This window comes from Cebidichthys violaceus, unplaced genomic scaffold (genome assembly GCF_023349555.1).
Source record: "Cebidichthys violaceus isolate CVI_PGR_0920_01 unplaced genomic scaffold, fCebVio1.0.p SCAF_4, whole genome shotgun sequence".
NCBI lineage: Eukaryota > Metazoa > Chordata > Actinopteri > Perciformes > Stichaeidae > Cebidichthys > Cebidichthys violaceus.
The window spans coordinates 286,328-313,375 of NW_027176594.1; the positions used below are offsets into that span (position 1 = coordinate 286,328).

Sequence of the window (27,048 nt, forward strand, 5' to 3'; positions counted from 1 at the left end):
GAAAAGGAAGTGAAGAAGTGAACTTATAGTTTCCAGCAGGTTTGCTGTGTGTTTGGACGAAGATGCTAGTTAGGAAATGACAGCTAATGTGAGTAGACTGCAGCGGTGTGTTGTTATCGGTCATCGATACGTGTTCGGTAATATATCCGTGACTTAATCAATCGAGTTTTAAGTCATTCGGCGGCCTCTCTTCTCTGGAAACCTGAACGGATTTATAGCTCGACACCGTGAACAAGCTAGTTAGCAACATTAGCTGCGTTGATAGCAGCTAATGTTGCTAACTAGTTAGCTGAACTGTGATAAGAAGCTAAGCTAGTTAAGTTAAGCTCAATAAATTAAGTAGATTGAATTTAGCTCAGGCTAGTCTTATTCCTGCTAAGCTAACATGTATATATAATACCACTTATTTAGTTATAGAAGGGTGTATTATTCTGTTTTATAATGTAATATAATAATATAATGTAACGTTACAGGTGTCGTGTTAGCAGGTTAGCAATAGACTAATGTCACGTGATCGACACTTAACGTAGTTGTAGATGCAAATCAGAAACTAACGTTACAGTAATATTACATTATATAAATATATAATAATAATAAATAAATAAACATTATTAAACTATATAAATAATATAATAATAATACATAAAATAGTATTAAACTATATAAATAAATAATTTTAAACTATAAATGAATAATAATAAATATATATATTATTAAACTATATAAATAATAAATACATAATATTCAACTATCTAAATAATCAACTATATAAATAAATAATACTAAATAAATAATATTAAACTATATATATAAATAAATAATAATATAATAATAAATACATATTATTAAACTTTTCACACGTGTGTGGTTCAAAAGTCATGAGGCTGAATATTAAAGTGAAAATCAGGTTAGTGAAATATATATATATATATATATATATATATATATATATATATATATATATATATATATATCTATACGTCAATAACCGTTAAAACTGCACATTGAAGCTAAAATCAGGTTAGTGAGCCACGTTAATAACCGCTAAAGTGTTTTTTTTAAAATGCGTTAACCATTAAATGTTGTTTTTTTCTCCTTGGTATCAAAGGTCACACACAGAGAGAGAGAGAGAGAGAGAGAGAGAGAGAGAGAGAGAGAGAGAGGTTTATTTTTAGCTCTGCTGAGACTCGGTGGTTTCTTTTAGACTGTCCTTAAAGGACGGACAGTTAGCAGCTCAAAGTAATAATGTTTTACTTCACAGCAGTACGAACACAAGTACTAATACCACTCTGGGACAATACTCCACTCCAAGCAAAAGACCAGCATAAACGTATGTAACGTTACCAGCTCAATGTGCTCAAAGTACCCAAGTATTCATAGTGCAGTAAGATGTTCCCCGTCAGTGTTTTACTATGAGTTATGATGTCTCTGGATTAATAGCACTGCTGTATTCATGTCTGTGTTGTATTTTCACTGCTTTATATCCTGTCGTCTAGTTTAATCTTCATCAAAGCTTCATATTCGATCAGGTCATCACGTTTGTAGCGTCTCTGTCCCGTGAGAACCTCGTGTCTCTACAAAGAACAGTTCTCAGCTTTGTGACGACTCATCGTCCAGCCGATCCAAGAGTTTATGAATCTGAAGCAGTAGGAGGATTTTCATCAACGCATAAAGGAACATTTCATCCTTCGGTTCATCACAAACATTCAACATCAACACATCTGGAGATACGAGGTTTTCACTGGACAGGAAGGAGATGAAAAAACTGTAACTAAAGCTGTAAATATTTACCTCTGAGATGTCGTGGAGTAGAAGTGTGAAGTTAAATGAAACGGAAATAGTCCAGTGAAGTACCTTGAATTTGTAATTCAGTACAGTACTTTCTTAAAGGTACTTGGTTACGTTCCACATCTGCCCACAGGTGTCTTTTCTGCTCTTTTTAGTAGCACCAGGGCAGGTGGTGGAGATGTCAACAAGGCTCAGGTCCTGAACCTGACACATTAACGTGAACGGAGACACGTCCTGTTAAATAGAGCAGGGCCGCCTTTCAATCAGAGGGTCGGCGGTTCGATCCCCGGCTCCTGCTCCACTAGTCTCATGTCAGTGAGCGAGACACTTGACCCCAAACTTGCTCCTGATGATGCTAAATGACTGTGACGTAGACTGTGCACATTACATTACATTACAGTCATTTAGCAGACGCTTTTATCCAAGGCGACTTACAATTCAGTGTCTATCTACACACCGTAGACGCAGCTACGGGAGACATTTTGGGGTTAAGTGTCTCAAAGACACATTGACATGAGACTAGCTGGAGCCGGGGATCGAACCGCCGACCCTCTGATTGAAAGGCGGCCCTGCTCTCCACTTAGCCACGGTCACCCCGGCACACAATGCTACTCTGTAGTGTCTCCACAGGTCAGCGCTGTGGCTGCTTTTCATCTTGTTTGGCGGCTTTGAAAACTCACCAAACAAGATGAAAAGCAGCTCTGGTTCCGCTTTATGAAACGTGAAAACTTCCTCCTGTCCTCTGTTTGATCTTATTTCACCGTCCTCTATATAGTTGATGTACTAAAAGATCAAAAAGTGTGTTAACTGATGCATAGCTAAAGTAAAGCTCTCGTCCTGTTGTCAGGCTGTCTGGTGTCGTCCAGGCGCTGACTGACCGACCGATGCCTTCATCATGATGCGGAGCTGCAGCGCTCTGGTCCTCCTCCTCCTCCTCCTGCCGTCCCAGGCCAGAGGCTTCCTGGGCCCCTCCGAGGACGAGGACGACGACGGCGTCCCCGAAGAGTGGACGCTGCTCCACGTGGTCCAGGGCCACATCGGGGCCGGAAACTACAGCTACCTGCGCCTCAACCACGACGGCCGAATCATCCTGCACATGCAGAGCCTGAAGGGCGACGCGGACCTCTACGTGTCGGACAAAACCCTGCGGCCGAGCTTCGACACCTACAAGCTGCAGTCGGTGACCTGCGGCCACGACGTGGTGGTGGTGCCGGGGGACTTCGCCCGGCCCGTGGGCATCGGCATCTACGGCCACCCGTCTCACAAGGAGAGCGAGTTTGAGATGCGGGTATTCTACGATCCGACGGCGTCCCAGGAGCTGTTCGACGAGGGCTACACGTCAGAAGACGGACACAAGAAGAAGAAGTCCCCTCAGGCGTCGGAGGAGGACTTTCAGGAAGAGGAGTCGATCTTTTGGACAATTCTAATCGGACTTTTGAAGATTGTACTCGAGATTTTGTTTTGAACACCGGTTTCCTGACTCGAGGAGGAGATTCTTTGATACGACTGGAGGAGATTCTTTTTCTTTCGCTCTGTATAGATGAGAAAATGTGGCACAAAAACAACTTTTAACAAATTTCTTTTCTGGTGATCAAACTGCACGGCGGATGAAACCGGTCTTAAAGCGCGTCGATGGATTCTCTGCCGAGCTCCACCGGTGAAGCCTGACCGTACGTCTGGTGATGAGCAAATGAACAGGATCCCGTCGGACGCAGCAGATTCTGCTTTGGTCTCGTACGAACCGGACCGATTTAAATGAACTGAATTCATTCAGGCCTTAATTTGGGCCTTTTGTGGGGTTTTTCTTAATTGAACTGCAGTTCAACCAAAAGGGCAAGAGGGGAATATTTCTGGAGTCTTGAGTTTATTTTAAAAATCTTTAATACTAAACACACATGCAGTACGTAAGAGTTATCGGTGACTTTTATACACTCCTCCTCTCCATACCGGTCGTGAAGGAACCCGTACGGACCGAATCCTCAGTCCTCGTTGAGTCCCGGTGACGCCTCCAGTTTGTTATCACCTGTTTATCAAAAGCCTGCCGTCATTTCTTCCTCCAGATCACGCCGCCTCTCCGGTCGCTCTCCAGGGACTCTTGTGTTTTCCGTGTCACCGAGGAGAACGGCGGACTCTCCCTGAAGGGACAGAAGTCGCTGTGTGAGATATTAAAAAAAAACCATACTTCATAATTAGAGTTCAAATTCTGCCTATTTTCTCACCTCCAAATGTTGGTTTGTTAGAAGAAGAGTTGGTGGTGGTTGGATTATGTATTTAAGAAAAAGAACAGCTGGATGCGTCAGAAAGAGAAGTTCAGACTCATTTTGACAAACATTTTTTAATCTTCTCCTGTGTTTTGTAGAAAAGCAGTTTATTTCTGCTCCTCCTGTACCGGTCCTCCTGTACCGGTCCTCTCCTCCGGCTCTCGTAGATGTTGTGAGGAGCTTTCTCAGAGGACGAAATAAACGTTAAGAGACAAAGGAGCAGGTCCGATGGATCCAAACGGGACTCTTGTGAAAGTAGCTTCACACAGAGCCAGAGTTCTGTTTCAGCAGAAAGGAAGTCAGATTAGAACGGAGGCTTTCTTCCAACGTAGAGGAACATCTCTCTCATCTTGATCTGGACTTGACATCCAAACCAAACCTCCTGACTTCAGCGTGAATCTTCACAATACGAGACTCTCACCTCCCGGCCTGTGAATGAATGAAACCGCTTGTCTTAACTTAAATAGAAGAACCACAAAACTACTTAGCAATACAGTCACTGTCGGCCATCTTTGAAGCTCAACGTGAGGTTTGTTTCTGTTGGGAGGGAGAGAGGGAGAGAAGGTGTCGTGCTCTTAGTGGACACAAAGGAAGGTTGTGACGGTAGTAAGAGGCTGCAAATGAATTCTCAATTCACCGTTTTTCCGTTCAATTTGGACACTAAATGTGACCGTGTGGGTTTACCGAGACAAACCGCTACCAGCCTGTTGACATTAGTAGCAACATTTCATTTGATCGCTCACTGTTTCTCTATTTTGCTGCCTGTTGGACGAGCTCCTGATTTAAAAACACAAACAAACAGAGGTCACCTCCAGGCTGTTTGGAGCTACGAGTGAAACTCGCTACCGATGAGCAGAAATGTTCAACAGTGCCTTCCAGCGGTCGCTCTCCTGTTCAGAGACGATGCAATCAGGTTTCTCAATAAAGAAGAGTTGTTTTTCGCAGACTGTTTGAAAACAAAAAACTAAACAAACTTTTGTCTCGTTCATCTTTGTTTCTGGTTATTTATTTGGGGGGGGGGGGGGGGGGGATTGTGAGATCAATCTGATTTAAATAGTGTTAAATGAGGTCATAGAGGTCATCATGTAAATAACATGAACCGTTCATTTTATCAATTCACCGGTTCACATACGTCGAGTCAGGAGCTTATTATTCATGTCACACTAATATGACAGAACACATTCTAAAGCCATATATATATATATATATATATAAAAAAAAATATATATATATATATATATAAAAATATACATGTACATATTTAAAAAAATATATATGTATACATATATATTTATATGTATATAAATATATATATATGTATACATATATATTTATATGTATATAAATATGTATGTATACAGCTATAACATTTAGAAGTTTTATATATGTTTATATACATATAAATATTTTGATATGTATATATGCGTGTATATATACAGTATAAATATATATATATATTATATATATTTTTCACAAGAAAAACTACTTTGGGAGATTTATGAAATAAGACTGAACTTGAGAGTGTTTACCTGCAGTGGTGGAAAGTAACTAAGTACTGTACTTAAGTACTAGTACAGCTTTGAGGTACTTTATATTTTATACTTCTACTCCACTACATGTCAGAGAGAAGTCATGTACTTTTTACTCCACTACTATCGTCTGACAGCTTTAGTTACTTTACAGATCCAGTAAACTAAAACATGATATATTATTATTATTATTATTATATATTATATTATAGATTAAGAAGCTCCATCGTAACCAGCTCAACATTAAACACATATTCAGTAAATGATGTTTTGATACTAACACCTTTGTACGTTTATATATATGAATATAAGATATAAGCACCACTGACTTTATATGACTTTTATTAAATGTAAAAACAATAGAACAGAATCCTTAAATATCTGAAATATGAAGCTTTATTTACACGTTTTAACCCAAAGAGTCACTTTGTTGCAGCATTAGAGCGACTCATGAACACTTTGTTTCCTGAAACCGGATGAACAGTCTGAAGTAGTCCGCTCTTCATCATCATCATCTTCTTCTTCATCATGTGAGTCTGGGGGCCAGCTCGATGCTGTTGATCCTCAGCACCGTCTGCGGCTGGATGATGATCCTCTTGCGCTGGAACCGGTGTCTCTTCCAGAACGCCATGTGGACTTTGGGCCAGGACTCGGTCTTCTCGATCACGGTGGCCTCGACGCGGACCAGGTCCTTCCCGAGCAGGGGCCTGCCCATCAGGGTGAAGTCCTCCGCGCCGCACAGCAGCACCTTCTCCATGCGGATCCGCTCCCCGCACTCCGCCTCGATGTGGTTCTCGATCAGGATCAGGTCCTCGTCGGTGACCTTCCACTGGCGGCCGGCGAAGTGCACCACGGCGAACAGGCGGCCGAAGTCCCGCCGGTCGATCCGCTGGTTCACGGTGCTCACCACCGCGGCGTGTCGGTTCCGCTCCTCCTCCTCCGGTACCGGGCTCATCTGCTCCGGCCACGGAGGGCTAGACAGGGAGGTCCGGGGCATCGGGTCCCGGGCCTCGGAGCTCCGTGTTCGGACAGAGTGTCTCGGTAACAACCTGGAGCATGTCCTCCACAACACCGCTCCTCTGGACAGCGACATCTTTGACAGGAAACGCTGTACTACGTCGCACCGCGCATGCGTGACTTGACACGGTGTTTTGCGCATGCGTCACTACTGAATCACCTGACTTTTTGTGCTTTCAAAAACATCCATACCACAAGTACTGTACTTGAGTACAAATTCAATCTACTTGAGTATTTCAAATGTATGTACAACTGTATTGTATCTACAACTTTACTACATCTCAGAGGTACAGATTGTACTTTCTACTTTACTACATCTCAGAGGTACAGATTGTACTTTCTACTTTACTACATCTCAGAGGTACAGATTGTACTTTTTACTTTACTACATCTCAGAGGTACATATTGTAGATATTAATCAAGAAACATAATATATATATCAAAGTAAAACACTGACAGACAACATTTCAATGAATACTTTTCATACTTTAAGTACTTTTAGCTGATAATACATACTTTTACTGTACAGTTTTGAATGCACGACATGTACTTGTAGTGGAGTAATTGTACTACTACCTTTTATTTACAGTATCTGAATACTGCAGTTTTGTCTTTACATTAAAGCGCTCTAACTCCGACCTGTCAACTTTTACTCTGTTATTTTTATTGTATATATTGTGCATTTTTTCATTGCTCACCTGTATCATAATTGCTGCTGTAGCGAACAAATGTCCCCTTGCGGGATTAATAAAGTATCTATCTGTTTGTCTATCTGCCTGTATTCCATGTATGCGTATGATTCCGGAAGCTGCAATGTACGACAGCCTTGAACGCAGCGCGGCTCTTGCCTCCATTTTGTATCGGTCGGCCCGTTTCCGGGTTTCCGAGAACAGGACCGATATTAAAAACGGTGTCAACGGCGGAGTAATGGCTCTGCTGGTCGCAGCCGGTCAGGAGTGCGGGTAAAGTTTTCCGTAGCTACCTGTGAAACAGTTAAAAAGTGACTTCCGTTAACGCTTCGTTGTCTCAAAAGAAGTCTTTACCGACAGAAGTCACACAGGCAGCCGGACTGCGCTGACACACTGACAGCTGGAGAAAGTAAACAGATCGATGCTAACCAGCTAACTGCGGCTAGCTACGAGCTAACTGCGGCTAGCTACGCTGCATAGCTACGCTGCTAGCCTGAGCTAATGCTAACGCTAGCCGGCTAACCTGAGAGTGGTGTTGTTGTTTTTTTTGGTGGCGTTAAGTTACATAATATTGTTTTTGTCAAACTTCACTCGACAACGGATTGGCACTCAACGGAACTTTTCCATTCATGTTGTTTTTGGAGGACGAGATTATCAAAGCACCACTTCTTCTTCTGTGAGTACATTATCAGGATGTTTGACGCTAACTCCACTTTATGCTAAGTTTATGCTAGTGCCAGGTGTGTTTCTTCAGTCACCTGGGCGCGGCTAATCTACCTGTACAAGGCCTGATAAACGCTGTTTAAGCTCCATGTTCTAAGAAGCGCTCAAGATACTTTACTGAAATGTTGTACTTTTTACTGCACTACACCTCAGAGGTAGATATTGTACTTTTTACTGCACTACACCTCAGAGGTAGATATTGTACTTTTTACTGTACTACACCTCAGAGGTAGATATTGTACTTTTTACTGCACTACACCTCAGAGGTAGATATTGTACTTTTTACTGTACTACACCTCAGAGGTACATACTGTTAATGCTCGTACCAGGTGTATTTCTTCACGCGCCTGTGAGGCGACTAAACTACCTGCCCAGACCTGATACATCCTGTTTTACTGAGCTTTATGTTCTAAGAAGCACTCAAGATAATTTACTTAAGTACAAGTACTAATACCACACAGGGGAAATACTCCACAATGAGTCAACAAAATAATAATCCTGCATTAAAAACCTCACTTAATTGAAGGTAACATGCATGATTTTTTTTTGTTGTCGCAGGGATCTGTTGAATTAGTCCAACAACATTTATGATTTATGGCTTAATAACTGGATGAGTACATTCGTGCTCCTCTCTTAAACACTTTAGCTGAAGGGGATGTTTGTCCTGGAACAAAAAAAAACTTGCTTTACTTGAGCTGTCAGTGCTTTAAAAAAGCCTAAACACACACACACACACACACACACACACACACACACACACACACACACACACAGAGAGAGAGAGCCGGGGGCCTTTAGCTCTGTGTGTTTCCTTGACCACAAAAGCATCCTACTTCCTCCTTCCCTTGGTCGTATTCCCCTGCGCAGCGTCACACTATTGATGTGAGTAGACATTAAATGGCTGATAGAGTTTTCTTAAAAAAAAATCATTTTTTAACATCGTGACGAGAGACTTCACACACGTAGTGGTGCCAACGTGTTGGAAATGGTGGTTTTCATGTAGAACTTTTCAATCAATACCTGTGACAATACAAGACTTTAATTATTCTCTCAAAACCGTATTTAGTGAAATGTCTGTTAGTAGTAAATCTTAGTGTCTCTTTGGTTCCTAGTGGGAACACATTTGCCGCTTATTTGACTAGTAAAATAATTGCAGTAGTTCAGTATATGAGTTATATTGTTATCCTAGGCCTAACGTTTCCATTTTATTTGACCCGCTTAAAGTCACTAACTGGAGGTTTCTCATCGGAGCTTAAGCCCCAGAAAGGCCACAGATTCACTGCTTTCTTTTCCTGCTTTTTTGTTTGTTTTCTTTGAAGCTAAACTGAGGCTCTTTGGGCTCTTGGACTGTAGGTTCACTGAAGTGAAGCTTTATTTAAAGATTGTTCTCTTGACAGTTACTTAAGGAGGTCAAACTTGACTCCAAAGGTTCTGTATTCAGAGACTTCTAGTTCGTCCTTTTTTTTTTTTTTATCCCTTTTAAGACATTCAATAATTCATACGTCTATTCATGTTTTTTGCTAAATGCTTGTGTCAGCTGTAATTCAGAATGAAGGAGTGAAGATATTTCAAATACAGACAGTAATGTCTTCTGCAACAAGCCACTATGTTTAATCTACGTCGCCCTCTTTTTATTGTTTTTATCAGAAGTGACACGAGAGGGAGGAGCTAAGTGTCTGAATGAGGAATAAGACATTTTTAGGTGACTGAAATGTTCCAATACATTTTCATGAACTGAAAACACACAATGAAGATGAAAACACGGACAACTCCCAGACCGGACAACACTGTTAGTGACCTGTCAATCACTGTGTAGCCCCGCCCCTAAAGCATCCCCTGCTTTCTGGTCTGTTTGACTCTAAATTAACCATAATGTAGTAAATGAACATCATGCTGTATTGAAGAAGACTGTAAACTAGAGATTGAGACCATAAACTCATGTTTACAATGTTTACTGAGGGAATAAATCAAGAGAGAAGTAGAGTCATTTTAGACTAGACTTCTATACAACCAGAGGAGTCGCCCCCTGCTGGACACTAGAGATAATGCAGCTTTAAAGGAGGTTGCCGCCTGGTTTTGAAGCTAGTCTCTTAGTGGCTCCAGTTCTTGTACACTCAGCAGACCTACAGACAATTATTTGTCCCCCCAAAGGGGAGATAAACCCTCAGTTTCTGCCTCTCTGTTTAAACCACGTCACTGACTGGCGAGCTCGCTCGGTGAGATTCCTTTTGGTTTCCCTCGGTGAAAACCTGCCTCATCACTCGGCAGCAGTGGAGGGTGGTGCCTGCATGAGCCAACAATGGGCCCAGACAGCTAACTGGTTTGGGGAGATCCAGTGACCTCAATGGCTGTGTTGAAACATTCAGAGCAGTTTCTCACACGGACAAGCGGAGATCTCTTCATACTACTCTTTAAAGCTCTGCTTTCTCTGCTCACAATCAAGTCAATTTTATTCACATAGCCCCAGATTACAAATCACACATTTGCCTCAAGGGGCTTTACACTTTGAGTAACGCATGACACAAAGAAGAAGAAAGGAAAAACTCCCCCCAAAACACGTTTACAGTACAAAGCCTAAAGACCGAACGTCACCTAAATACACTCCACCAAGGCTCAGAGGATACCGCAGTCGGTAGGATTCATCCTCACAGGTTCATGACTTTCTCTACCAAATGTCAGTTCAATCCGTCCGATAGTTGTCGAGATGACTGACCATCCTTTGCCGGCGTGAGCGGGTTGAGAGCGCTCCTCTTCTCTCCACCCATGTTTCCCAGGAGCTGCTTCAGAAGCTGCTTCCCTCTCCAGAGACTGTCCTGTTTTTATCTCTGGAGCACTTTGGGAACAAAACATTTGTTTCCGTCCGTCCTCGGTTGAGTTTATTCTCCTTAAGCCTCCGTAAAACCGCGATGACGCGGTGAAAAAGAGTAACAATCCTGCTACGCAGCGCACTACATGTGGGAGGACTGTCTTATTCGTAGGAATTGTTCGGAGATGTTTTTATGTCGTCCCGTTCGTCCCGTCCTCGTGAACGCCATGTGTCTCAGGAACAACATCTTCCTGGGCGTCGTCACGGCCACAGACGGAGGGATGGACTCCCCAGAAAGCACTTCAACGTTGTTCACTACACAATAAAACACTTTCACTCACTGCCTTTACAATACAGCAGCTTCTGTCCACTTGGTCCTTGTTACTGAAGGCAATAATGAAGCCGTTCAACAGACTGACATGAACGACCCCCCCCCCCCCCTAAAATAAATAAATAAAATATATATATATATATATATATATATATATATATATGATGTTAGCCTGGGGATAATCATGTCAGACACAATAGTATTAGTATTAGAATTATTAGTGTGTATTTGCCGGTGTTTGAATCATCGTTTTTTGAGCTTTTTAACAGATTTTTAACGTGTTGGTTGTTTCTGCAGGAGTCCGTGAGTCTCGTCCCAGCTGAGGCGGTGACATCACCTGTCCTCAACCCCCCCCACCACCACCACCACCACCACCACCACCCCTCCACGCAGAGAGGTGCCAACAGAGAGACAGGATGCCTGCTCCTCCCCCACCCCCTCCTCCCCCAGGACCCCCGCCTCCCCCCACCTTCAGTCAGGTCAGTGAGCGGCCTGAACTCGTACCGTCTCTATATTTCTCATGCAGATTAACATCTAATTGACGTTTTTGTATATTTGTTACTAGAATATTCAATTTGAAAGGACGGCGTCGCTTTTTCACAGGCTTCACTCAGGGCTCGCTGTAGATGAGGCTTTGCCTGTTTTTGGCGTCTCTGTCACTGGCGGCCATGTTGTTTTGGCTGAAGGAACACCACATTTTTGTTGGTGCAAGGAGCCCCAGTCTGCTACTGAGGCGTCTTAGGACACTGTTTGTAAAATGACAATCCTTCCATCCGCTTCGCCGTGCATGAACTAAAATTGAATTCACGTTAACCTGCCGTAGTTTTAAAGTGTCTTCATGCCTGAAAAAGGTTTTCCACTGTACTTATTGTAACAAAAAGAAAACCTAGTCTGGACTGAAGATCGCGTATTTTAAGACAGGGTCTGAAGTCCAACTCTCCAGGCTGCTGAGTCACGTGACGTTTTGTTTACAAGACAACGTTTGATCCCAAACGAACCAAACGTTTCCTCCGCGGTTCGGAGGAGCTGGAGGTGCGAATACCGATTTTGTTAAAACTTCCTCCCGCAGGCGAACACGACTCCCCCCAAACTGGGCTCAGCCGAGACTAAAGGCAGAGGAGCGCTGCTGTCCGACATCTGCAAAGGCGCCAGGCTGAAGAAAGTGGGCGTGGTCAACGACCGGAGCAAGCCGATTATAGAGAGTGAGTCACTGCGGGTTCATCACACACACACACACACACACACACACACACACACACACACACACACACACACACATGTCATCACTTTTCTATCAATGTCTCAGGTTGAAATGTTGCTGATTGAAGACGTTTTAGTTCAGCGTTTCTCCAGCAGGATGTTGACTGACTCCTTTTACCTCCAAATATTTGAATATTAAAAAGGCATTTCTTGTTCTGCTTTCATTTGTTTATGTTGACACGATTCTTGTTTTTTTTTTTCACCAGAAGGAGGAGGAGGAGGTGGAGGTGGTGGTGGTAGTGGAGGAGGAGGAGGAGGAGGAGGAGGAGGAGGAGGTTTTGGAGGCGGTGGGCCAATGGGAATGGGAGGCCTTTTCCAAGGAGGTGTGCCAAAGTTACGCCCAGTTACAGGTAAAAAAACCCACGTTCTTTGCTTTATTTTTAATGATCTGATATTTAATATTTAGTTTGTCTATGAATCTTTAATGGTCCGTTCAGGCTGCACAAGTGTCCTTATCGTTTGTGTGAGTGAATGAACCTGAGAGGAGACGTGAAGTCTAAGTCCACCTCTGAAGGAAGTGAGCTAATCGAATCATTGATCGTCTGTTAATAGTTTATTCAGGACCAGAGGAAGTTCAAACGTTTACAACCTCGACGAACAACATTAATATTTATAAGATATGACTACGTAAGGATTTTAACAAGATGGAGGATATATAATAACAGCAACATGTTATGAACAACAAAGAGCCGGGAGCCTGGATCTGGACACGAAGGCGGTTACATCCGGCTTCTTTTTTTTTTTTTTGTTGTTGTGGAGCAGAAGCAGCGAGAAAAAGAAATCATGTGAATTATGAATGAACGTTCTTATTTTAGACGGAGCGACTGTGACCTTTCACCTCTCTGCGTTTGGGAGAAGCTAAATGCTGCAGATGTAAAACATGAAGAATGGATTCTGTGATTTAAAGAAAAAGAAAAAAAATCCTCATGAGTCAATATTTGAATGATTGATCTGGGTTCATAAATAGAAATAGTATTTGTTAAAGGTAAAGATTTAGTCGTACCGATATCGAGGTAGTTAAGATAAGATAGTCCTTTATTAGTCGTGTGTGTGTGTGTGTGTGTGTGTGTGTGTGTGTGTGTGTGTGTGTGTGTGCGCATAGTGAAAACAAGTATTATAAATAAGTAATAAAACGGTAAAGAATATTAAATAAGTAGAACGTCTGGTGTGACCAGATCAATCAACAAGACTTCAGGCATTTCATTTGTTGTTTTAACCCAAAACAAAGAGATTAATTTCTGATTGTTTTATTAAAAATAAACCCAAATCCTCCGGTGTGAGCGTCTCAGCTGTTCTCCTCCGTCTCATGCGATTGTGAAGTGAAACTCTTTTGGGTCACATGATCTTCTCTCTGTCCTCCACCCAGACGGTTCAGCCGGCGGTTCGGTGGGCAGGTCCGCCCTGCGGCCCCCGGGGTCCCGGGCCGCGGCCCCTCGCCCCCCCACAGGCCGCTCCTCCTCGCCTTCTCCGCCCAACAAGCCCTCCCCACCAGAGCACCAGCGCTCCCACCGCCCCTCGCTGCCCGACATCTCCCGCCCCTCCAACAGCAGCGGCGGCGGCTCCTCCACGGGCGGAGGGATGAAGCACAGCACCTCCGCCCCGCCGCCTCCTCCACCCTTCAACAGAGGAGGCCGCAGCAACGCTCCGCCTACCCCCAACCAGAAAGCACACGCTCCGCCCTCCTCGTCCTCCTCTCACAGCAGAGAGAAGCCCCTCCCACCGACGCCCAACAGAGGCCACACCCCTCCCGGCTCGGCGAGGCCGCCTCCGTCTTCCAGCAGACCGCCGACCGGTGGCTCTTCGGCTCCTCCGCCTCCTCCGCCGTACAGGCCGCACACGTCGGGCGGCGGCGGCGTCTCCAACGGGCCGTCCCAGGTAGATGGCGGCGGGGCTCCGGAGCTGCCGCAGAGGCACAACTCCCTGCACAAAAAACACACGTCGGGAGGCGGCAGCCAAGGACGCAGCCACGCTCCTCCACCTCCTCCGTCACCGTCTCCGTCCTCATCCTCCCAGCAGGCCGGCAGACCGCCGCCGCCCGCCAGAGAGCCACCCGGGCGCCGATCAGGTACAAACAGCCGCACTGCGATCACGTCTTTTACAGGTCAGCGGTCCCCACGTCGTTCAGTAGAAGGTCAAGGATTCAGCATCACCTCACAGTCTGTTCTACCTCGTGTTTCTGGGTCCCTCTTGTACTTTTGACCGGATGCAGGATTAGATATTGATATATTTCCGGTGATCCAGAGCTGCAGCTAACGCAGGTCTTTATTTATTGATTTGAACTCGATGCTGATGATTAATTTAGTTTGTTCAGCCTCCTTCCGTCGTCTCTCTACTGCTGACTTGATCGCGTTGGGCTGTGTATAAACCCGTTCAGGATTTGAACATCTCAGCCGGAGGAATGTTCATTCAAGAGACCAAACGCAAGCTGTGACTCGTTATCTCCGAGCCTCTCGATGGAGCCGCAACATTTCCTCCTCGGCGAGGATCTCGCCGACTGAAAGGTCGAGTTCTGAGAAGCGGAGCAGAGGACGGCGACGTGTTTGTCTCTACGTAACGTCCCTCTGAAGCCAGGTGTCCGCATGGACCTTTAATGTCCCCCGATGTATCGCACATGAGATGTTGATGTTGAAGGAGACATTTTAGACAAAAAGTTTGCGTTTTCTTGGAGTTAATCCTTTTATAACTGAGATAAGCTCTCAGATGGTGATCTTCACCTCCCCACAGTGTCTTTTATGGCTCACTGGAGTATATATATATATATATATATATACATATATATATATATTCATAACTAGATTTCAGAGTGAGCACAGAAAACAGGAAGGCACTTGTTAGCCGGAGCTCTGTGTTGTGACGTCGTGGTTTCTCTGCATTCCTGCAGCTCTGTGGAATATTCCAGCATTCCTCTTCACTTTCGCTCAGACTTCTCCTCTCCTTCTTGTTTTTACGTTAAGTTGCACGACGTCTCGTTTCCTCTCCTCGTTCCCGTTCTGTGCTCCTCGTTGTGCTTTTTTTTTTTAAATGTTCTGATATTTAGAAGCTGTGTGTAACCTGAGCTGTACGGAGGCCGCAGCGTTTCACAAGCGGCAGTTCATAACCGGTTCCCGCTCAGACGGCAGCAAACGTTCCTCGATGTTTTTACCTTGTTAGATTTCACTATATTAAAAGTGTGTGTGTGTGTGTGTGTGTGTGTGTGTGTGTGTGTGTGTGTCACAGCTCCCCAGGTGCCCCCCTCTGGATCTCGTAACAACGGCGGTCGTGACGCCCCTCCCCCTCCTCCTCCGTACCGCGTCCACAGCTCCGCGGCCTCAGAGGCTCACAGCCGGGTGGGCAAACCTCCTCCGCCTCCCTCCTCTTCCTCCTCCGTCTCATCTTCATCCTCCTCCTCCTCCCGAACCCCGGCTGGACCCCCTCCACCGCCCCCGCCCATCCGGAACGGCCACTCCTCCATCTCCTCCTCCAAGTTCATCATAGGTGAGTCGGGCGTCGTCGCCTTCCTGCTCCTCCTCCTCCTCCTCCTCCATTCACGGTTTCACCTAAAACCCCAAGGAACACAAACACAGGACTGGACATCGGCGTGAAGCCGGTCTTAAGTACATTCATGAGAAACGTTTCCATCCTAAAGAAGCACAAATTTTAACCGAAATTTCAGAAAATCTGCATAAGAAGAACTTAAGAGGTGTTTCTTTCATCCACTCCTGTGAATATATGGAGTGGGTTGGTTGGTGCTAACTCTTCAGTCTGGTGCCTTTTGTAGAATAAAAGAAGACGTAATTAAAAGAGAGCCAGTCAAACCCACAAAAACTGAGAACTAAACGATTATGTAAATATGTAATTTTATTGTCACACGGTGTGATTTTTGTCTTAAGTGTGTTTCCTTTGCGCTTTCTCACATTTTGCTTTAATGTTGCCGCTTCCTCTTCCTCTGTGGTATTTATTAGCAGAGTTGTTTTATTGAAGAACAGCCGCTAACAAGGCGCCACTAATTCTACGATTAAACACATGTCCCTGTTCATTCTTTCACAATAAAAGTCCTTAGGGTCCAAAATTAGGAAACTAAATTTCTAGGACGTGTACAGACCTCCATAAAGGTGAACTAGCAAGAGAAAAAGAAGTTCAGAATCAAAGCAGCAGAGAGCTGATTTGTAGTGAAGCTTCAAAATCTCCCATAATGCAACGCAGCATCTTGAGTCACATTATGGGCTGTGTTTTCTCTCTGAATGTCCCCGTTGTTGTGAGTTCTCCTCTCATCAGCCCTCAGCTGTGTGTTTTAATCCTCGGCAGCTGTTAACGCGGGTCGGCTTCAGTAGTCAAATCGTTCACCGCGCTCATGCAAACGTGACCTTTCTGTAGTTTCCTGGAACGAACCGGGAGTCAAGAGACGCTTCCTAGATCACCGATTCATGTCGAACACAAAGGGAACGCGTAGATACTGGTGTTTGTTTCTGATTCGGCACACTTAATGTTCCTGATGAATTGAAGTAAATTGGGGGCTTCTTCGTTCCACAAACGCAGAACTATCTTAACTCACGACGTTCACACAACTGGAGCTGTGTAATCCAGGTTCATTGATACGGCGTGTGCTCTCTACTTGTCAGAACTTCGTCGCTAAAACCTTCAAAAGAAACGTGTGGGACTGTTTTGAATAGTCAGGTTTTTAGTGAAGAATTCCAGGCAACACGGGGGAGTCTCTGCTATACAAAGGGTTATTTTGAGGGTGAAGTATTCCTCAAATTATTCAAATAATTGACCTATTTTCCTATCTCTGATACACAAATGAGACAAAGAGAGACGGATGTTTTGAAAGTTGGGTTCTTGCTCACAGTGAAGCCCCCTGTGCATCAGGATGAAACGTCTGGTGAGGTACAAAACATTGTTAATAAAGTTTCTACAAGTGTGGGATTATTTTGCAGTCATTGTGAGGTCATTGTGAGGTCATTGTGAGGTCATTGTGGAGGAGTTTTGAGGATCTAAAAGGTTTGCTTCTAGAGCAGAAAGCTACTTTATACTTGATCTAGAAGATGCTAAATATTCTGTTGGTAAACGATCAACAACAGATATTTAATGGCAGTTTTTAGAGTCTATGACTTTTATTGAACAGAAGATTATAAAACACCAGCTAATAAAGCCTTTAGGTTGTTCATGCGCGTCTCATAATAAACATTTTAAATGTATTTATTTTTCTTCTTCCTCAGATGATTTTGAATCCAAGTTTAACTTCCACCCTATTGAGGACCTTCCACCTCCAGAGGAGTACCGGCATTTCAACAAGGTCTACCCGAGCAAAACCAACAAGGGTATGTAGAGTACGCAGCAGAGTACGCAGCAGAGTACGCAGCAGAGTACGCAGCAGAGTACGCAGCAGAGTACGCAGCAGAGTACGCAGCAGAGTACGCAGGGCAAGCAGCAGAGTACGCAGCAGAGTACGCAGGGCAAGCAGCAGAGTACGCAGCAGAGTACGCAGCAGAGTACGCAGCAGAGTACGCAGCAGGGCAAGCAGCAGGGTACGCAGCAGAGTATGCAGAGTACGCAGCAGGGTACGCAGAGTACAGTCGTGTTCTTTTAACTCTCCAGTACTTCATCTTGGCTGCTTGGTGTACTGTTGGGTTTCCGTACTGCTCACTGAGAGCGTTGTTGTCGGACTGGTTTGGTTTATTTGACCGCTGTGTTTCATAAACAAACGTCCTCTAACAGGAAACGGATGAATATGAAAGATGAAATAGATCGTTGAGCTTTAACATTTATCATTTACAGACTTTTATATTCATCATAGGGCGAGAGGAGGAGGAGGCTTAATGTCGAGATTTAAAGAGCAACTAATGTATACGTCTGTTTATTAGTTTATTAGTGTACATTTTAGTGCACAGTATTTGGAGTCTACATATTGTTATAAATACACACAGTGACTGCCCTCTACTGGTGGCTATTAGCATTAGCAGTCAAACTCTCTGCAGTTCAGTGACTCTTTAACACCTTCAACTCACATTAATGCACAACTCTGGAGCTCTTAATAGAGCCGTACTTATTATTATTATTATTATTATTATTATTACTATTCATAGCCTGTTTATCAGAGTTGGTCACTTCCACCAGTGTGGTTTGAAGTGGGAAAACTGACATGTAGTGACCCTCCTATGTCTCTCTCTCTCTGTCTCTCTCTCTCTCTCTTTCTCTCTCTCTCTCTCTCTCTCTCTGTCTCTGTCTCTCTCTCTCTGTCTCTTTAGCCATGATGAGAGGAGCTCCTCCAGCGCCGCCGGTGGGGAGGTGAACGGACCTCAGCTCAGGACTTTAACTCTCGGTCAGCCGACTCCGTAGAGAGAGAGAGAGAGAGAGAGAGAGAGAGTGGTATAGAAGCACTCTAATCACACAACACACACTACAACACACACACACACACACACACACACACACACACACACTAACACTAAAACCACCAGCTGGAAGCACAACGTAAACACCGACACCTCAGCAGGTTTGACACGACTCTCCGATCACTTTCTGCCTCCAGCCTCGACTCAGAGGCTTCTGTTCGACACTCAACATATCAGGACCAAACTCCAGCTCTGTGCATTCCATCTGTCTGACCTTTAACCCTCAATCATGACTATAACGGTGACGTTCATCATTCCGAATAACGTTTGATTTTTAGTATTTTGAGTTTTAGTATTTTGGTGTCAAAATTAATTTTAATTTCGCGGAAACTTTTTTTTTTGGAATTTATACTTTCAGCAGATGAATTCCAACAAAACTGAGTGTGTGTGTGTGTGTGTGTGTGTGTGTGTGTGTGTGTGTGTGTGTGTAATGACAGATCTTTTTTTTTTTTCTTCTTTTTTTTAATGTTGTATTTTGTCTTAAATAGCCATTCCAGGAGTGCCAGGTGAGGGTGTGTTTGAATCAACTCTCTGTGTCAAGTGTGCCAAAACTGGGTGGAGTCAAATAAATATATATATTTATATATATATATATTTAATTGAGATGTTTTCAAATTCTCCAAACCGAAAGCAAACTGCAAAGCTCGCCAAGTCCTGACAGAAGTCTCGTCGTTTATTTGTACATTTGGAGAGAAACTGTTTGTTTATTTTCTGTGCCCCCCCCCCCCCCCCCCCTTTCCTTTATTTGGGGGTGTTTTATATTTCCATCTCGAGGCCACCATGCATGACGTTGTTTGTGCACTTCCAATGATGTAATGCTCCCGATGTGTTTGACGAACTCCCACAGTCGTCTTCCTCCGAACACTCTGCGGTTCCACACCAGCTCAGTCTCTGTGTTCTGGACCGAGCTGCAGGTTTCAAGGGGTTTATAAGGGATCACTTATCAACTTCCTGGCCGGAGTCGCCCTAAAAGATGAACTCTGTTCTGAATCCGTCGTTTCTCTTTACCGGTGGGCCCCTCTTTATTGTTTTATCATGGTTTCCGTAGAAGGACTTGGACGGCCAGAGAAAGACGACGTGTGGTTTGATTGCTATGCAAGGAGCAGTTTGTACAGATCGTAGTCGGTAGCAGCTAACCAAAAAAAAAAAAAGAGACAAAAACAGAGGAACACATAAGTGCCAGAGAAGCGTTTAAGCAGATGGAGGTTCATTACTTTAAAACACTAATTCCATCATATTCACACTGAGAGGAAGAAAAAGAGACGCTCGGTGCCGCAGCGCCCCCTGCTGGTCTTTGCCTTACACTAACCTGTTGTCACTCTCGTCGGTACCAGTACGGCTTGTTTGTTTGTTCGTTTTTTTTAGGGGTAAAGATGATGACGACAAGTTTATTTGAAAATGCAATAAATATTGTATATTTACATTACGGAATGTGGTAATCATAGCTATTGATCTATTTTTGATGTTGTAAAAAGCTTGTAATATAGGAAAGAGAAATGATTATAAGGATGCTGAGCTCTGGTGTGACTCTGGAGCTCTTCTCTCTGGATGTTCTGACCAATGAGGGCCAACGAGCTCAACGAGAGGGTTTGCCAACGAGACGACTTTTTTTTTTTTGTGGGGGGGGGTGTAGAGATCCTGTTTCTATATGAATCCATTTGTCGGGGACTGTGATGGAGGATGACACAACAGTGGCACCACACTTCCTGTCCCGGGTGCTTTGCTCACCTTGTCACACAGGTGACCCGACACGTTGGTGTCTCCTCCCGCTCTCACGTTGTCCACTCCAAGAGCCGAAATAAACCCTGTGGTCATTTCATGTTAATCAACCATGTTTTTATCATTTGGAATAATTTCAAATAAATATGGGGAAAAAGGGACCTGATGCACCGTGTCTCTGTTTCAATGAGTCGGTGTCTTTTGAGAGACATTTGAGTTCTTTACTGAATTCAAAGTATTTAAAAGTTCACGAGACTTGTGTACACATAACTTGTCTGATATCACCTCTTATCACCTGATTATCTATCACAGTCATTATAGACGGCAACAGTTGTGAAGTGATGAATGTGAGTTCACTTTTTAGAAGTAATTTAAGTGATGCAGGATTAAATACACACGAGGTTAGATTGTGTACGCAGTGTAATACTGTTTGAACTATATGTTAATCTGGTTTAATCTTTAGTAATGCTATTTTATTATTATGAGTTCATGTCTTTTATGAATGTGAAATCTATTGGAGTGAGAAGTACAATATTTGCTTCAAATGTAGTGGAGTAGAAGTATACAGTACCAGAGAATGGGGAAAAAGTTCCTCAAAATTGTACTTAATTACAGTACTCAGTATATTAAATGTACCTAATTATAAAATATAAGCTGTAAAGCTAAGAGGGAGAAAAAATGAGTCCACCGTTATAGATTTTTTTATTTTTAATTATTTTTTATTTTTTATTTTCCATCTTTTTTATTTTTTAACTTTTTTAAGTGTTTTCAGTTTTTGTAGTTTTTTGCAGCTAAAGCTCTGATTGTTTCTATTTTAAATGTCTCTAGTTCATCAACAGAGAGAATAACAGACTGTTGGTGTTACTCATAGATAGAAACTTAAACCCGCCAAAAAGTACATTATTGAAACTCCCACAGCTCATCTCAGCCAATGAGATCCGCCGGAAACTCCAAAACCCGCGAAAAATGATTAAAAAGGGAGGAGCACGAGAGACCCAGATAGTGTTTTTTGCAGCTTTTCAATCATGTGGACTTCACTCAAAGTCTGTCTCAGGTAAAACACTTTCATTATTTAATCTTTATTTTATATAAAGCAATGTACAGCAGGGTTTGACTGAACTTTAACATGATTTTGTTACTACGTTTATTTTATTATTTATTTAAATTAATGTGTTATAGCGATTTGTCGATGTAGCTCGTGCGTCTATTTATTGAAATGAAATGGAGTTTTAATTCAACAGTCCTGCAATCAGCCTGCATGTTGTATCTTTTGTGTTATTGTATTAAACAATGATATTTGTATTTTAGTCCACCTGCACTGATATAAATGTAGACAATAACATAACCTGCAAAGTGACCGAATTAAAACGTCTCTAAAACCGTTTGAACAGAAACAGTATGGCTCAATCTCCATCTCCACGCTCCAGAAATAAAGAACTAACTGCTGTGAAGTCGGACAGTTTTCAGCCGCCCTCAAAGAATAAACAGGAAGTCACAAACAGCTACTTCCGCTTAGATCTGTAGGCTACTTGTAGTTTACAGACCTCACATGTTGGCCGGAGGAGGAGACGCTGCTGCCATAATATATATATATATATATATATATATGACACACACACACTTCTTTATCACAGTTGAATAACTTCATAAAGGAGATTATATCGTTTTTAAAACGGTAACGTCGTAGAGATCATTGCGTGTCGCTTCCCGCCGGAAGCGGAAGACTGTTGCTTTCGCATAATTGTGACGTAACGATCCGCGCGGGGTTTCGAAGTGGACTTATTTCGCGGAAAGCGAGTCTCGGTAAAACCGGAAATCAACACGTTTGTTTATTAAAGCGCTACAAGATGTATTTTAAAATGATCGCGACACTGATCACTTTACTCTGTATTCTTCACGTTGCTGCCGGTAAGTTTACGTCTTGACTCTAGAAAGAAAGAAAGTAAATTAAAACTACGTTGTTGCTGTTTGGAGACTTCTTCGGCTACGGTCGTGCTTAGCATTAGCATGCTGCTTTAGACCTGACCTCGGTAGTGTTCGCTCTGTTTAAACTGCTTTGACTCAAACGTCACAATAACAGGAAGAAGTGTCGCTATTTAAAGCTTGTTTTGTTTCATGTCGTCGAGACTTTCTTGAGCTTTTAGTCTTGTTTCGCTGCGTTGAAGTGTTTGATCTTTACGTCTTTTTTCCCCTGACTGTGGTGTTGGTGGTGGACGTGATGTTCACGTACAGTAAAGCTGATGGATCCAGTCTAACAACACAGACGACAGAACAAGACCTGTTTGATGTGGAGAGAACCCTTTGGAGCTTGTTTGGTTTAGTTTGAGTGTTTCTGTAATCTATTTAATCCTCTAAAGATCATGTTTGTCTCACAGGAGGGTCTCGTGCCGTTTGCCCGACGCAGCCGATCAAGGTGGTTGAAGGTGAGACTGCTGCTCTTCACTGTGGTCTGCATCCCCCGGTCAACTTGTCTCTTTACACGGTGGATTGGACGAGAGTTGACAACAAGCAGATCGTCTGCGTCCATCGACATGAACGGAGCGACCCTGGTTCAGTGGTGGATCAATACAGAGACAGGACCACCTGCTCAGATCATGAAGATCTGAGCAGAGGAACCCTGACCCTTAACATCTCCTCAGCCAACCTGTCTGACAGCGGATTATACAATTGCTTTGTCTTCGAACTGAAGACCTGGTGTGAGGTCCGTCTCATCGTTGGTAAGCAGTTTAACACTCTATAGGTCAGCTTAGGATTCAAGATTCATAGAATGAACCTGCAAATAATGAATAACTGTGTTTGTGTCATTTGAATGGTGGTAAATGTCTTTGAATATTTACTCTTCGTCCTTCAGTGTCTCTGAGAACAAGAGTCCAGTAGATTCAACAAACAGTTCTGTCTGATAGTACTAGAACATATTTGATCCTGTGTTTTCAGATTACTGAGATTTCTTTGTATTTTTTTTAACAGTACCCAAAGACCAACAGAACTGGACAAAGACAGATGTTTGCAACACAACTGGACCTGCAGTAGAAGAAGATCATGGTGAAAGTCTTTCTGAGTTGTTCTTTAGGAAACGTTGATTCTCTTTATTCTACGGCGTCTTTGAACACAAGATGCTCTGACTGGAGGTTGTGTCTGAATGTTTTGTTGTTTAATCACGAGGAGTAGTCTATAGATGAATTAATAACTCTATTAAATAAACCTTTGAGCCTCATGGTGTTCTTATCAAGTCTGTCTGATGTCCTTCAGGTGCTGTGAAGAGGACGGCTGTCCTTCTCGGTGTTCTTCTTCCTGTTGTCGTTCTTCTTCCTGTTGTCTTTGTTGTTGTTGCTGCTCTTCTTCTGTGGAAATATGAAGTGATCGGTAAGTTACAAACTGCTCTCCAACATTTTAAGTGACCATCTTGATGATTTTTATTTAAATAAATGTCTGTTAAGTCGCCATCTATCGCCGGATGAAGCGACACCTTTTTTGATGGAGCCTTAAAAATCCCTGTTTACTCTAATCTCTCTTAATTAGCCTCTAGCACACAGGTGCTCCAATCACCATGGAAACCAGTGACACACATGATTGTCTCAAAGTGGTTTCCATGTTTTCACAGAGAAGTGTAAGAAGAAGTTCAGAGGGAAGAAGACGATGTCAAACAACTTTGAAATGGAAAACCTGTCGACCGGACCAACAGAGGGGGATGACTTACCCAGTGCATGATGGGAAACTTCTGGCTGCCGGATCAAACAGCTGATTGGCTCTTAGTTTTGACAACAAACTCCATATTTAGTTTCCATTGTCTGTGTAATTGTAATACTTAACACTAGATTGTTGGCTCTTAGGTTCATGTTGTGCGATGAAGGTTTAAGGACAGAGTACAATATGAAATTAAAATGACAACGTTGTTCCAGCATTTTCTCACAACACAAACACTACGTGAAGTAAACAAATATGAAAAGGTAATAATAATGTTAGCGCTGTTAGCATCGTTAGCTGTGAGCCGTCACCATCTTGAGAGCCGTTGTGAGACAATCAAAACCCTCCCAATCTCCTAACTTATACCTTTTTATATTTAGGATTCTTGACTTTTGTCTTTTATGTTTAGGATTCTTGACTTTTGTCTTTTTATATTTATGATTCTTGACTTTGGTCTTTTTATATTTCATCATGTTTATATCACTTCAATAAATATGTGGAAAATGTTCCCTGATGTCCAGCGTTCTTGTTTTCTTCTTCTGCTCATATTTCTGTGATTTCATGTTTGATTCACAGTGGTGAAAGTAATTCACACCGAGGTGTTCTGCATCATTTTATCCAAACTAATACAAAGACATAACATGTGATCACAGTACATTAGTATCAGCATCATAGTTTGACTTGACTTTGGTTTGTTTTTGTTTTTTTTCACAGTAACATGGCTCCACAGTCAGTCGTTAGTTCTCATCTAACAGGATGGTGATGGCTGGATTTAAAGATTTATATACAAACATATAAATATGAGTTTTCTGGTTCTCAAAGAAGAAGGATGAAACACATTAGTGCACAGCAATCATTAATGATTCACTAAAACAACACCAGAGATAAAGTGAAGATTAGAGGAGGACTCCAGAGCAGCAGCAGTAAATAAACAAACATGAACTGTAGACATAGAATTGGAAAAACATCGTTACCTAAAATATATTGTATTCTGAAGCATAAACAATTCATTTTTTAAAGTACAAAAGAGCCCAATTGATGAAAAACAGATCCAGGCTACAGCTGTCCACATACATAATGTACTTATATGTTTAAGGTGAAAACTACTCTTAAATATTAGATTTGTATTCTATTTTTAAAGTTTTACACACAATGAGTTTGACTCTGGTTTCTTTGCTCTCATGTACTTATACACAGAAATAGACATGCAGCTAAAACAAGAACAAAGCTGAAGACCTGGAAGAAAATATATAAGTGTTATGTACATGCAACACAAGTAGGCAAAAAAGATAAATGCATGTATACCATGAATATATAAGAAGGCAGCAATGAACAAGAACATATATCCACATAGAGGTGAACCCATCTCTATAAACCAAGATGAGATCATGATTTATTGATACTCAGGTGACGCAGCAGCACCAAGACATAAATAAAAGATGAAGTAAAAACAAGAGATCATTAGTATATAATATAAAGTATATAGAGGCCACTTCATCACGTGTCCTCCATGTCATCCTAAAGGTTCGTGTGGTTTGATTGCTATGCAAGGAGCAGTTTGTACAGATCGTAGTCGGTAGCAGCTAACCAAAAAAAAAAAAAGAGACAAAAACAGAGGAACACATAAGTGCCAGAGAAGCGTTTAAGCAGATGGAGGTTCATTACTTTAAAACAGTAATTCCATCATATTCACACTGAGAGGAAGAAAAAGAGACGCTCGGTGCCGCAGCGCCCCCTGCTGGTCTTCTACGTCTATCGAAAAAGGGACCTGATGCACCGTGTCTCTGTTTCAATGAGTCGGTGTCCTTTGAGAGACATTTGAGTTCTTTACTGAAGTCAAAGTATTTAAAAGTTCACTAGACTTGTGTACACATAACTTGTCTGGTATATTATAATATTAATAATGGTGTTTTCAGATTAGTGTGTTAACATAAGTAGTATGTTAGTTTCACTATTAAGTTAAACATTTTGAATTTACAGTGTTTCTGTTTGACTGAAAAATGGAAATGTTGGAAGTCAGTCTCAAAATGGAAACATTAAAATGTATAAATGTTTGATCACTTATCACCTCATTATAGGCCTTTTCCACAGCAACAGTTGTGAAGTGATGAATATGAATATTGTGAATGTGTACGTAGTGTAATACTGTTTGAACTATATTTATGTTAATAATCTGGTTTAATCTTTAGTAATGCTATTTTATTATTATGAGTTCATGTCTTTTATGGATGTGAAATCTATTGGAGTGAGAAGTACAATATTTGCTTCAAATGTAGTGGAGTAGAAGTATAAAGTACCAGAGAATGGGGAAAAAGTTCCTCAAAATTGTACTTAATTACAGTACTCAGTATATTAAATGTACCTAATTATAAAATATAAGCTGTAAAGCTAAGAGGGAGAAAAAATGAGTCCACCGTTATAGATTTTTTTATTTTTAATTATTTTTTATTTTTTATTTTCCATCTTTTTTATTTTTTAACTTTTTTAAGTGTTTTCAGTTTTTGTAGTTTTTTGCAGCTAAAGCTCTGATTGTTTCTATTTTAAATGTCTCTAGTTCATCAACAGAGAGAATAACAGACTGTTGGTGTTACTCATAGATAGAAACTTAAACCCGCCAAAAAGTACATTATTGAAACTCCCACAGCTCATCTCAGCCAATGAGATCCGCCGGAAACTCCAAAACCCGCGAAAAATGATTAAAAAGGGAGGAGCACGAGAGACCCAGATAGTGTTTTTTACAGCTTTTCAATCATGTGGACTTCACTCAAAGTCTGTCTCAGGTAAAACACTTTCATTATTTAATCTTTATTTTATATAAAGCAATGTACAGCAGGGTTTGACTGAACTTTAACATGATTTTGTTACTACGT

The 27,048-nt window shown here is 42.2% G+C and overlaps 4 protein-coding genes across 6 annotated transcripts; 3 read left to right on the plus strand and 1 right to left on the minus strand.

Annotated features, from left to right (window-relative positions):
- cunh6orf120 (chromosome unknown C6orf120 homolog) lies at positions 1–5,037 on the plus strand. Of its 2 annotated transcripts, XM_068727544.1 has the most exons (3): positions 25–88; positions 1,262–1,330; positions 2,636–5,037. In XM_068727544.1, exon 3 carries the CDS (start codon positions 2,684–2,686, stop codon positions 3,251–3,253), a length of 570 nt encoding a protein of 189 aa, XP_068583645.1. In that variant the 5' UTR covers positions 25–88; positions 1,262–1,330; positions 2,636–2,683; the 3' UTR covers positions 3,254–5,037. The 2 variants fall into 2 exon arrangements, with proteins under 2 accessions (XP_068583644.1, XP_068583645.1); XM_068727543.1 differs by lacking the exon at positions 1,262–1,330 and having other exon boundaries at positions 1–88.
- An 866-nt stretch (positions 5,038–5,903) lies between these two features.
- On the minus strand, positions 5,904–6,692 carry mrpl21 (mitochondrial ribosomal protein L21). Its single transcript, XM_068727545.1, has one exon. The coding sequence runs from the start codon at positions 6,669–6,671 to the stop codon at positions 6,105–6,107; it is 567 nt and encodes a 188-aa protein (XP_068583646.1). The 5' UTR covers positions 6,672–6,692; the 3' UTR covers positions 5,904–6,104.
- Positions 6,693–7,494: 802 nt separating this feature from the next.
- On the plus strand, positions 7,495–20,655 carry wipf2a (WAS/WASL interacting protein family, member 2a). Its single transcript, XM_068727532.1, has 8 exons — positions 7,495–7,960; positions 11,442–11,623; positions 12,214–12,346; positions 12,611–12,754; positions 13,771–14,469; positions 15,621–15,878; positions 17,600–17,701; positions 18,629–20,655. Exons 2-8 carry the CDS (start codon positions 11,561–11,563, stop codon positions 18,670–18,672), a joined length of 1,443 nt encoding a protein of 480 aa, XP_068583633.1. The 5' UTR covers positions 7,495–7,960; positions 11,442–11,560; the 3' UTR covers positions 18,673–20,655.
- Positions 20,656–21,180: 525 nt separating this feature from the next.
- On the plus strand, positions 21,181–24,686 carry LOC137885321 (butyrophilin subfamily 2 member A1-like). 2 transcript variants are annotated; one of them, XM_068727540.1, is made up of 5 exons: positions 21,181–21,548; positions 22,870–23,211; positions 23,462–23,536; positions 23,744–23,857; positions 24,096–24,686. In XM_068727540.1, the coding sequence occupies exons 1-5, from the start codon at positions 21,461–21,463 to the stop codon at positions 24,200–24,202; spliced, it is 726 nt and encodes a 241-aa protein (XP_068583641.1). In that variant the 5' UTR covers positions 21,181–21,460; the 3' UTR covers positions 24,203–24,686. The 2 variants fall into 2 exon arrangements, with proteins under 2 accessions (XP_068583641.1, XP_068583642.1); XM_068727541.1 differs by lacking the exon at positions 21,181–21,548 and adding an exon at positions 22,298–22,402.
- Positions 24,687–27,048: the final 2,362 nt, after the last annotated feature.